The following is a 13399-nucleotide window of genomic DNA, read 5'->3' on the forward strand; positions in this document are numbered from 1 at the left end:
CCACTTGCCAATGCAGGGGACTCGGGTTCGAGCCCTGGTCCGGGAAGATCCCACATGCCGTGGAGAGGCTGGGCCAGTGAGCCATGGCTGCTGAGCCTGCGCGTCCGGAGCCTGTGCTCCGCAGCTGGAGAGGCCACAACAGTGAGAGGCCCGCGTACCGCCAAAAAAAAAAAAAAAAGCTACTGTTTATCAAAAGCTGTGTCATGTGGCCAAAGTCATATTCAGAGGAAATTTTGTAGCACTTGTTATTGTACTTTAAATCTTTGTGTTGTTCTGAGCTTTCAACTCATGAAATTAGATAAAAAGAATAAAGTATACTCAGAAAATATAAGAAATGAGTTAAGAAAAATAAAATAGAAATAAAAAAATTTTTAAACCATCAAGCACAAGCAACAAAAGAAAAAATAAAGAAAAAATTAAAACCTTTGTGCTTCAAAGCACACCATCCAGAAAGTAAAAAGAAAACCCACAGAATAGTTTTACAACTCATATCTGGTAAGGGACTTGTAACTAGAACATATTAAGAACTTGTACAACTCAATAAGAAAAATGACATATAACCCTATTAAAAAAATGGGCAAAGGATCTTCTTCTTCCAAAGAAGACATATGAATAACCAATATGCACATGAAAAAAGGCTCAAAATTAGCTGCCAGGGAAATGCAAATCAAAACCACAATGAGAGGCCACTTTACACCCACTAGGATGGCGATAATAAAAAAATATAGAGAGATAATAACAAGTATTAGTGAGGATGTGGAGAAGCTGGAACCCTCGTGCTTTGCTGGTGGGAATATAAAATGGTGCATCTGCTCTTTAAAATGGGTTGACAATTCCTCAAATGATTAAACATAGAGTTACCATATAACTCAGCAATCCTAGGTATGTAACTAAGAAAAATAAAACATATGACAATACAAAAACTTGAACATGAATGTTTATAGCAGCATTATTCATAACAGCCAAAGGTGGAAACAGTCCAAACATCCATCAACTGATAAGTGGATAAACACAGTGTAGGATATCCATGCAACAGAATATTATGCAATCACAAAAAGGAATGAAGTCCTGGTGCATGCTACAACATGGGTGCATGCTACAACATTCTGCCAAGTGAAAGAAGCCAATCAAACAAGACTAATATTGTATGATTTCATGTATAGGAGATGTCCGAAATGGGCAAGTTCATAGACACAGAAAATAGATTAGTGGTTGCCTAAGGCTGGGTAATGGGATGGGGAGGGGTAACGGGAATGACTGCTAATGGGTATGGTATTTCATTTGGTTTTGACAAAAATATTCTAAAATTGATTGTGGTGATGGTTGCACAACTCTGAAAATACTTAAAACTATTTAATTGTAATGTTAAATGAGTAAATTATATCACAATGAAGCTGTTAAAAAAGAAAAGATAAAACACAGTTATCAATTTAAGACCAAAAAAAAGACACAATTTGGAAAGTATAAGCAAGAAAATAATAAATAAACACCAAGGAAGTGAAAGCATAACTGCAATTATAAGAGGAATTGTCATAACTTTTTAAAGCCAATTCATTTGAAAACCCATATGAAAGTGATTTTTTAGAAAAGTAAAAATGAACATATTTATCTCATATAGAAATAGAAAAACTGGGATAATTAAGGAAGATTTGTATAAATGTTTTAAGTGCCAACTACCTTCTAAAGCTGCACACCTGAGTAAGCTTTACAAAACATTCAAGGACCATTTAATTCTCATTTTACACAGATTGTACCATTAGTTCATAAAAAGATGGGAAGATGCCTAACTCATTTGATAAAGTTAGCATAATGCTGATGCCAAAATAGGAAGAAGCCCAAGCAAACTATGGGCTCAATTCACTTTGTAAATACAGATGCAAAAACACTATATAAAGTATTAGCAACTTGATCCAGAAGTGTATCAAAAGAGTAATAAGACTTAAACAAGTAAGGTTTCTCCAAGAATGATAGGATGGTTCAGTTTAGAAAATCTTTCAACGTAATTCACTATATTACAGAATAAAAGAGAAATATAATCATCTCAATAGATATAATGCATTTGATAATATTTAACTACTGAGGGTAAAAACTCTTTTAACAACTTAAGATAGAATGGCTTTTCTGTAACTTGAACAAGTTTGCAGAAACCTTCCACAAGCATTGGCATCCTACTTAATGTTAAAACATGAGACACACTCCTATACTTAATGTTTAAACCTAGGAGCACCAAATTCAAGACAGGGAGGTTCCTGGAGCTTCTATGAGTGAGCTGCGCACAGATTTGGCCTCCTTGGTATTCCTTGAACCCAATGCTCCTCTCCCCCAGAGTTTTACACTTTCATTCTCTTTACTGGAGCATTCTTCCTCTAGTTATTTATGTCCTTTGCTCCCTCCAGGGCTTTCTTCAAATGCCACCTGCTCAGAGGGACATTCTTTGACTGTCCTTTTAAAAATAACAATCTCTTCTTACCTTCTGCCATTCCCTCTCCCCCTTACTCGATGCTGTTTCCCTATAGCACTTATTATCACCATCTGCCTTGTCACCCCTACTAAAATTTAGTGCCAGGGACTTAGACTTTAGGGGCATGGAATTTGCTTATTGCTACCCACAGTGCACAGATCTGTGTCTGACATATCTTAGGCACTCAATAAATATTTGCTGAATGAATGAATGCTGCATTTAATGTAGAGAGTTGTAACTTAATAGACTAATATTGATGAATTCTTTGATTTAAAAATTATGGGAGAGAAACTTTATTTTTAGGATCATCATATTTAAAGTTTTTAAAACTACTAAAGTTTTAATCTCCTTATCATTTTCCCATTACTACTCTCAAGAAACATTGACTACTACTAAGTTGCCTCTTGTACAACCTTCCTATGATTCTCACATCAACAAGCCTCTGATAATATTGATGATGATGTTCATTATAATAGTCTAGAATCATCAAGAACAATTCAAATTATGTTAGTATTCTAAGATTTGCTAAAAAAAAAAGAGATTATATGTTTTAGAGAGGTTTTCATTCAGAGTAACTCTGAAATTCCAGCACTCAGAGGGTCTCTCCTGGATTCTGAGAAGATTTACTTACAGGGAACATCTCATTTATTTATCCACCAAATAGTATTAGGTACTCAACATATAAAGTGGGATGTTTCATTGGATATGGACAGAACATATGGAGACTAAACAGTGTAGCCTGGTGTAAACACTACCAATCATTTCTCCATATTCATATAATCATATATATAACCAAATCATATATATGATCAAAATATAAATGTGATTTTGAGGATCATTTTTTAAATATGAGAACGCTCTAATATACATTTCCCACATCTTGTTTTTCTCATTGGCAGTAATTCATGGAAATTTTTTCAATTCAATAGATACAAATGTATTCAATTAGTAACATCATACTATTCCATACTATTCCATGCTATGGATATACCATATTCAACTTTCCCCTTGATAAGCATTCTATTTGTTTTAAGGTTTTTCCTTACTTTTTTCTTTTCTTTTTTTAACTCATTTATATCTGCTTGTTCATTTCTTTCCCCAGGAGCTAAGTATGTGTAGTAGAGATGAGAGCCCTGATAAATTTAAGTTTTGGTCCTTGCCCTGGCCATTTTACTAGTCATGTGAAGTTGAGCAGTTCTTCTCTGAATCTGTTTGCTAATCTGTAGAAAACCTCAGGTAATAAAACCATCTTTTTTCTTCAGCAGTTTATGGAAGATCCAAGTGGGGAATTGAGTATAAAAATGCAGATTATAAAGATGATTTTATTAATTCATTTTATTTTGTGTTTTAATTTAATTGCAAGAACTGTTCATAGGCAGGGGGAAAGGTAAATAAGTAAACTTAATACTTTTTTTCCCTTTCTGTTAAAGAATGGAATGACTCCTCTAATGCATGCTGCATATAAAGGAAAACTTGATATGTGCAAATTACTTTTACGACATGGAGCTGATGTAAATTGTCATCAACATGAACATGGATACACAGCCCTCATGTTTGCTGCACTTTCTGGTGAAGTTTTAGCATTTATTCTAACATACCAATAATAGTCACCTATACAAATTTGTTATAAGTATATGTACATCATGTCTTGTGGAAAGACATGGTGGGAATCGGTTTTGAAAAGCTATAATGTATGAAGTATGTTATATAGTTTATTTGGTGATGTTTCTTTAGTTATTTAAATCACTTGATTCTTTGTATTGACAATATATTTTGTTTAGAGTTGTGGAGCTAGATCTATTATCCTTACAATTTAGTTCCTTTGCTGTTCTATAGTTTTACATTTTGAAGTAATATGAAAGCTTCTTTGTTGTCCTCTTGAGAGAATACCTGCTATGATAGGGCCATTTGCTTCAGTGACATTTAAGTACTAAATATGATGATCCATTTAGAAACTTACTCTGATTCATGTTGCTTATAATTTGCTGAATAAAGACAATTGGGAAATATCTAAAATTAAGTGGAATTATCTGTCCTTGTTACAGTTTTTTAAGAAAATAAATATGTAACTTAATATTACCATGCTTTGAAAGCAGTAATCTGTATTTTTATAATCCAGGGGGAAAAAGCATTTCTAAGCATAGTATAAAATATAGAATTCAAAAAGGGCAACATTGCCTAATTTGATTACATAAAATCTTAAAACATTTCCATATATAGAAAATACCATAGAGTTAAAATATAAATTAAAAAACTAAGGAAAATAGTTATTACTATTTCTAAAAGGGTTATATCATTATATATGAAGAGTTCTTATAAATCAGTTAGAAAACAACAAATACTACAGTAGAAAATTAGACAGAAAATTGAACAGAGAACAAAAGAAATACAACTGGCTAATAAGCTTAAAACGCTCTCAAAGATCTGCAGATTAGAACAACAAATGATAACCTTTCACTTAAACATATTGGCAAAGGTTAAGGAGGAATGATGATGCCCAGTCTTGGCATAGGAACTTTTGTGCACTGTTTTGGGGACTATACATCAGCCCAACCTTGCTGGAAGGCAGCCTGGTAAAACGCATTTAAAATATGCATAACCTTTGATCCTACAGTGTTTTCCAGGAACTGTTCCTAAGGAAATCATAGTTCAAGCTTGCAAAAAGTAATGGGAAATGCTGTCCACTGAGTATAGTTTATAATAGCAGATTATCTGTAATGATTCCTTTAGTGAAAGAACACAAATAGAATCACTGTGAATTTGTAGATAGGACAAAGTGTAAAAAGATAGATCCTCAACTGTCAGTAGTTATCTCAGGGCCTGTAGGTGTGAAGGATGGGATGAGTTAGTAGACATTAAGGGGAGACTTTTATTCATTTTATTTTTTGTCTTTGTTTTTTATTTTTTGTTTTGACTTTATACCAAGCATTATTCTTTTTTTAATACTAAGTATTATCATAGGAAAAACATACTTTGTCTTGTTAAAAAAAAAGTTATATTCAATTCCATACTATTTTTGTATCGCTTGATGTGTTTTCTAGAAAATAAGGTTAATTTCTATGCGGGTTCTATAGCATTTTACTTTTTGCTATAGTTATGATTTATATTTTGGAAAAAATGAAAATATCCACAAAATAGAAACCTAAAACTCAGCAGAAAAAAAAAGGGTACAGATTATTTAAAAGGGAATACTTGAATTGTGCAGTCCTTAATTTTAACAAATATGTTTCTTTTTAACTCTAGGTAATAAAGACATCACGTGGGTAATATTGGAAGCTGGTGCCGAGACAGATGTTGTCAACTCTGTAGGAAGAACAGCAGCTCAGATGGCAGCCTTTGTGGGTGAGTTTTTATGGCAGTTTTACATTAGCTTATACCCAGAATTTCCCCCATGGAAAAAAATATCACTTTGCTTCTCAGAGTGTAAATACTGTCATGTTTAGTTTTAAAAAAGCAAATGTTTACAGTTTTGTCTAACTTAATGAAACACCTAATGACACTTTGGATAACATGAACAAGCTATTTTGAATCTCCACTCTGAAATACAGAGTGTGGTGAGGCCTTTTTGTTGCAGTCAAATGCTTGAATGAGAATATTTTACTCCTCTAAGGAAGTAGTTTAACCTAATGTTTAAGAACAGGAACTGTGGAGTCAGTGATCCTGGGTTGAAATTCTGGCTGTACCACTTAGCAGCTAGTTACTTAATGATTCTGATCTTCAGTTTCCCCACTGCAAAATGTTTACATGGTTACTGAAAGGATTAAATGAGATGATGGACCTAAAGAGCTTTACGTAGCTCTTTATGTAGCTCTCAATAAATGCCATCAGTTATTGCTGTTTATAATAATTAAAACAATGATTAGGAAGGAACATTAATGATAATACAATATACAGCTGTTTCATTATCCTCATCAACCACAAATATTTATTGTGTGTGCCCAATATTTCTTGGTGTGTTAATCCTGTTACTTGATATAATATAAGGGGTTTAGAAGAGAGTGGGAATGAATATTTGATGTTTGGTATTTTGGTCCCAATGAGTTGGCAGTTAGAAGAGTCCATTGATAGAAAAGCAATGATAGAAATATCTGATTTATTGGGAATGTAGTAAGTAGCTCTGTGAGGCCTAATGATTCATTAAACAGATACTTAACGTTCACAACCTTTAGACCAAGCATCACTCTAGATGCTTTGGTGAACAAGACAGAGGGTGTTCCTGCATTCATGGCACTAAGAGAATAAAGGCAATGACTGTGTGAAAATGTATTCCAATGGGTGACTTAAGGGTTCCATAAAATACATCAAAGAGGGGGATCTTCTCTCCCATTCCAAGGGAATTTCAAGAGAGAAATTACATGTAAGCCATGATACAGTGGGAATTACTCAGATATGGGGGACAGTAACTGTATATGGTGTTAAATTTTATTATTATATTACTTAAAACTACTAATAGTAAGTACTGTTGATTAAGTCAAAACAGTCACTGAGTCACTTTATGACAGCTCTTTGAGAACAAATATTCTTGTTTTATTTTACTTCAATTCAGGAGGATTTGAAAAAGGTATGGCTTTGCTGTGCAAACTTCAGAGAAATATTTATCTCCCACAGTTAGGGGCTCCCTGGTTGCTACCACCTCAGCCCTCAGCTAATTTTGAGGGTGTCAGTTTAGTAAGAAAAGAACACTAAACTAGGAATCATGAGACTCATATTTTAGTTCATATCTGCTCCTAATTCGTTACAAGATCACAGGCAAATCCCTTCACCTCCAGATCCTCAGTTTTCTGATATGTAATATGTACAAAGAAGCCAGGGAATTGGATGATCTGAAGTTCTCTTTAACTCTACAAGTTTTCCTTATGTCCACAATGTAACAAAATAGAGCTTAGATAGAGGTTAAGTAACTTTCCCCAGATCACAGGGCTGGAAGTGGAGGAGGCTGCACTTTCAACCATTAATACAATGCTTTTCTTTTTCTCTGTTTTCTTAATACTATCAATACTACGTTAATAAAAGTCTAATGTACACCTGTCCACAATTCCATCCTAAAGTGAGGGTAATGTTTTCATTCCATTTTAATCTATTTAGACTAATTTCATAGACAGAAAATTACATTGTACCCTTTCAAGTTGACATTATATTTTCCTTATAGTTAGTCTTATTAAAAACTCATTCTCCCACTTTCATTCCCCTCAAGCAGATCAATATGTATATGTATGTACTCACACACGTGCAAGATTTTTTCATCTTTTAAAAATAAGGTCATACAAATATATTCCTTGCAACTTGTTTTCTTCACTTACCAGTACACCATGGAAGTGTGTGTGTGTGTGTGTGTGTGTGTGTGTGTGTGTGTGTGTGTGTGTGTGTGTGTGTGTGTGTGTGTCCTTAATGTGATTGGCCTGGTCTTGTTAGAGTAAATTTTCTTTCTCCTTTTATTAACTTGAAAGATCAAGAATGCTTTTATATTCTACCAGTGCGTACTCTCCTATTCACAATGCTCCCAGTTAAACGCATATTTCTCAGTTACTATCTAGAAACAAGAGCAAAACTATACCCTGTGCCCTACCCTTAAGGTTTTGCATTTGCCCATTTAGCAACCCCAACGAGATGAAATCCTTATAACTCATTTATTTCTCCACATTCTCTGTTTGCCTTGTCAGGCAACAGGCCTTTCCTTTCCTCCTCCACCACTACAACTAGCTGTGGACTTGCCTGTGAAAGTCTAGAATGTTTGGTGCCAATATGTCATTAGAGTGTCATTCATTGTGTGTTCTTTCTCCTTCAGCAGTCCTCACCATCTACAGTATAATTTCTCCATCATGCTGTCTCCACCCATTGGGATTAACTATCTCTGCTGCCAAGGGCTCTTGTTCTTCACTCTCTCCTCTCTTTTCTCCTTGCTGCATCTTGAGACCTCTGTTCTCATTTAGGGTTTGGTTACAGGACATTCTCAGATGGTACGTAGGTTGTATATTGTTTGAAACCCATCATAACCAAAACTCTCTTTTTCTCTGAAATGCGAGTCATATGTTGGCTAGTTTCATGATTCTTATATCACTGTTCTATTCTCTCAATCATATGTAGAAGTTACTCCACAGTTTTCTAAATCCTGGTTTTGTAAGTGAGAATGTGATTTATTTTTCTTTGTCAACTTTTCATTTCTTAGTCTGGAACTGTATTTCAATTTCAGTTTATCCTTGAAAGTAAAAAATTGTACTAGCATGTGACTGGTTGTGTGTATGTTCTCATTAATCCTGCTGAGGGCTGACTCAGTGAGCCCATTCAATCTAGAAGACTCAAGTCCAGTCATAGTAATAATGGCACAAAATGATGCACTGGTCCCCACCCAGCCCCCACCCCCAGCATTTATTTTCTATATTAATAGTACTATTTTATTTGTAGGTATTCACAATTCATAAATTAAAAACTCATAAAACTAAATATTTAATAGTTTCAATTATAAAATTTAAATATAAATTAAGTAAAAATTTATAAAGATAAACTTAAAATATATATGTATATCACTCTAATATAAATTATTGGCAGATTTTTAAAAATAACATATCAAAATTACCTAAGTACTACCTAAAATGAGAAAGATTAATGTTGGAAAAAAGTAAAGTAATATTATTTTTTTCCTTCTCACAAAGGTGTAATTTTAAGAAACCTCTAGTCCTACGACAGTGTCATTGTTAGGTAGCCAGTATTTTATGTACAAATATTTCCAACTGCTAACATGGCTTTTTCTGAGTATACTAGTTGGGGGACTGATGAGAAGATGTAGTTACAAGCTAAGTCTATATTCTCCTCTGATCCCTTTACCTTCAATCCTATGTCTATTTTGATATTTAGAAGCTATTTTATTTTTTATTTTAATTTTTTAAATTAATTAATTTATTTTTGGCTGCATTGGGTCTTCGTTGCTGCACACAGACTGTCTCTAGTTGTGGTGAGTGGGGGCTACTCTTCATTGTGGTGCGCGGCCTTCTCACTGTGGTGGCCTCTCGTCGCGGAGCACGGGTTCTAGGCGTGCGGGCTTCAGTAGTTGTGGCACGTGTGCTTAGTAGTTGTGGCTCATGGGCTCTAGGGCACAGGCTCAGTAGCTGTGGTGCACGCACTTAGTTGCTCTGCGGCATGTTGGATCTTCCCAGACCAGGACTCGAACCCGAGTCCCCTGCATTGGTAGGTGGATTCTTAATCACTGCACCACCAGGGAAGTCTCTAGAAGCTATTTTAGAGCACCTTTTTTGTTTTTTAAACAGGAACCTCTATCTTTTTGTTGAAGCTGGATGTGTTTTAGAAAGCAGTGCAATTTGTCTTCATCTTCTTTAGTTTCTTCATGTACAGTTGTAAATTCCTGCACACCATTATCTGTGTTACTTTTGGTGCTGTCATGTTTGCATCCTGCTTGTAGTATATTTGCTTGATCGTCACTTTTCTCCCTTCTTGAAGATTATGTAGGTAGAAATGATCATTTTCTAAACAGAACACTTCATATTTTTAATATTTCCTGTTACTGTTTGACTTCTCCTCAAGATATATACAATGGAGATTTCTGGTTTTAAAAAAAGAAAAGAAAAAGAAAAAGAAACTGGTGTTTCAGCATTTAAGAATAACATCAAATACCAAAAATGATACTGTGATCACTACTAAAATTTCCCTTCATATCATGGATGTGTTCTTTTATCATTTGTTTAATTATTAATTCTCCATCTATTTCTTTTTTTTCCTGGATGTTTTTCAGCTCTCTCATCGCTTTCATAATGATTTCTATATCCTAGTTTTTCTCTGTTTTGAGATATTTCATCCCCTTCATCTTCTACATTACTATTTTAGTTCTCAGTAGTAACCAGGATTACCTCTTTCAGTTTGTCTATTAACTTTTAAGAATAGAATCTTTCTGTGGTCCATGAAAGTCTCTTTACATACTGTAGTTGATCTGCTTCATTTAAGTTTTCTTCTTTGGTGGTTGTGGTTATGGTTTGGTTGTGGTGTGGTTGTAGTTGTCAGAACACGTTCCGCGGAAGAAGCCCTTTGCTGGAGGCATTGCAGAGTCTTTCGAGATTGGATCCCCTTAGGTCTGCATCTCCTAGGCAGTCAGGTAAAGCCGACAGGGTCGTGGAGCAGGGAAGGGAAGTGCCATCTCTCTATACCTGTGGTCTTAGGGTCAACAAACCAGGAGATATTTTGTCATCTGCTGAGACACAGCGGGAAGCCAGTCCACTCTTGGGTTCTCCTTGAACTCTCAGGCAGGCTGAGCCCTTGGCCAACCTCAAGGGTCCACCTGGCCCACAATGCAATCCCCCACAGGCCACCTGTTGTTGGCAGGATCAAGCAGATGCTCCCTGGACCATGTACAAGTGGGCAGGGGCCACAAGAGCCACCCAGGGTGGACCCCTCTCTGGGAGCCCCTGCGTCTGGGCCGGCTCCCCAGGACTCTCCGCCGTTGGTCCCTCAGCCCTCATCAGGCAGAGCAGAGGAAGAAGCCTGTCCTCCGGAGATTCTGGAAGAGTCTGCACCTGCAAATGTGCCCTGCAGGCACAGCCTGCTTGTCCCGAGTGGCCACTTTCTTGCTCCAGAGAAGTAGTGGAGAGGGAGCCAGGGAGGGGAAGGCAGCAGGAAAACACAGGCCACCAGCTTCGCCAGGGAAGGTTTTGCTTTCCTAGAACAATTTTTACCTCTGGAGATGGCTTAGAGAAGTGGCACAGGGATCTATGAGGAGCCGTAATGTGGATTCCAGGCTTACGGGGGCAAAAGCTTTTTCTCTAATTCATTTCACAAAGAGGCCAAGCTTTTCTCAAATTCAAGGGGGGAAGAGATTAGCTTAACAATATGAACAGTAATTATAATGATAATTAATAACTTTATACAGAATAAATTTAAATTCTGTGTAAAGAAAGCCAGATGTGATTAGGGAAGAATGAACATCATTTGTGTAGGGGTGGAAGAAGAGACATTTAAATTACAAGCAACTTTTATTAAACATTTAGGGTCAATTTTAAGTTGAACGTTGCTTTTTTTTGTTGTTGTTATCCACATAATCTTCTCATGTATTGTGAATTCTGTGTCTTTAAAAGGAGATTATTTCTTGGGCTTCCCTGGTGGCACAGTGGTTGAGAGTCCGCCTGCCGATGCAGGGGACACGGGTTCGTGTCCCGGTCCGGGAAGATCCCACATGCCGCGGAGCGGCTGGGCCCGTGAGCCATGGCCCCTGAGCCTGCGCGTCCGGAGCCTGTGCTCCGCAACGGGGGAGGCCACAACAGTGAGAGGCCCGCGTACCGCAAAAAAAAAAAAAAAAAAAGGAGATTATTTCTTGATCACAAAGCATGCTTATAGATGTTCCCCAGGACATTTTACCTCTCCTCCTCCCCCTCTACTCTCCTTTCCTACAAATTAAAGATGTTGATGCATGTTTACATCAGAAAACAGAATAACATAATAAAAAAATGGAAAATGTCTTATTTTGAATAATGCAATTATATATTTCCTATTTTTCTATTAAAAGGTCAACATGATTGTGTGACTATAATCAACAATTTCTTTCCTCGAGAGAAACTGGATTATTACACTAAACCCCAGGGACTGGATAAAGAGCCAAGGCTGCCCCCAAAGTTGGCAAGCCCACTGCACAAAATTATCACCACAACAAATCTTCATCCTGTCAAGGTACTGCAGCATCTACTGTATTTGCTTTCTATTCAAATATTGCTTCAGAATTTAAACAGTTCTTAGTACATAGTATCATAATTGTCTTGGGCTGCTTTTTGTTGATGTAAAGCTTGTGACAGGCTCTCTTGTTCACTTGATACAGTGAAGGAGTGCTGTCGTTTAAAAATCTAGAAGAGAGTGAGGGACACAGCCTAGAGCAAGAGGAAAAGCTAGGCAAAGAGATGGGTTCAGCCGAAGCCTAGCTTCCACCTCATCTCACAATGAGCTCCGGACCATTAATGGCTTCAGAGAGGCAAGGGAGCCAGGCTTTCATATGTCAGTCTGTCATTGGCTGAGGTCTGTCCCCAGAGGGAAAGGACAGCTTCCCAGATAGTGCCAAGTGAGGTGGCTGTCTGGATGAAGGAAGTTCCCTGAGGAAGGAAGCAGCTCCGAGCCCACAGCAGCCAACAATCCAGCAGCAGGGACCTGGTACACAGGCCTGGTAAAGAGAATCTGGGTGGGAAACCAACAGCATCTACTATGCTAATTATCCTTCAAGGAAGTATTCTGAAATGTAATAATGAACACATTTTTTTTCATGCAAGTACGTATTTGATGCATTTAAGTGATATACTTTTTCTAGTAAATAGTCAAATCACACAGATTTTCAAACTTAGTAGACCAACCCGGAAGTTCAAATGGCTTAACTGGGAAGCTTCAAGGGCTATTGTGAACTATTTCCACTGCTGTTTTCTTCATGTTTTATATATGACCTTTTTGTTTGTTTATAAACTGATTGTTTTTTTTTAATTGATCCAAATGAATATTATTTTTTCAGGGAGTCATCACATAAAACTCCATGTGTGCTACAATGATGCTGTCTTTTTTCAAACTTCAGTATCTACCATACGTCTTCATTCATAATGTATAGATTTGATAGTAATTCAGAGTTGTTTGGTGAGCAAGACAGTATGTTGGGTCAAAAATTGAAGTTTTCCCTTAATACAAAGTGTTAATGTAGTGAAATAGATTTCCTTTGTCTTTTACAAAAGAATCTGGAATATACTGATTGTCATTAAAATAAGTGGACAGCTCTCATAAAGTAACTCTTTTGAAAACTAACACTCAAGTTCCAAATTGTGTATAATCTTATTACTTTATTGCTACATCCCTTTGCATATGGTCTTTGAAGCTCGAGGAACAAACAAATCAAAAAATACCTTTCGTGTGGCCCTTCACCCAAATTAATTTTCTGGACCATCTAGAGAGATGACAGACTAGCAGATCCTT

At 36.4% G+C, this 13399-nt stretch overlaps 1 protein-coding gene across 1 annotated transcript in view; it reads left to right on the forward strand.

Moving 5' to 3' along the window:
* The window catches only part of ANKMY2 (ankyrin repeat and MYND domain containing 2), a 35143-nt gene that overhangs the window by 9416 nt on the left and 12328 nt on the right, over window positions 1-13399 (forward strand). The window contains exons 3-5 of the mRNA XM_060107634.1: window positions 3892-4030; window positions 5705-5803; window positions 11967-12127. Of these exons, the coding sequence (XP_059963617.1) occupies window positions 3892-4030; window positions 5705-5803; window positions 11967-12127 (399 nt within the window). The remainder of the gene's footprint in view (window positions 1-3891; window positions 4031-5704; window positions 5804-11966; window positions 12128-13399) is intronic.

This window comes from Mesoplodon densirostris, chromosome 9, assembly GCF_025265405.1.
Source record: "Mesoplodon densirostris isolate mMesDen1 chromosome 9, mMesDen1 primary haplotype, whole genome shotgun sequence".
Classification (NCBI taxonomy): Eukaryota; Metazoa; Chordata; class Mammalia; order Artiodactyla; family Ziphiidae; genus Mesoplodon; species Mesoplodon densirostris.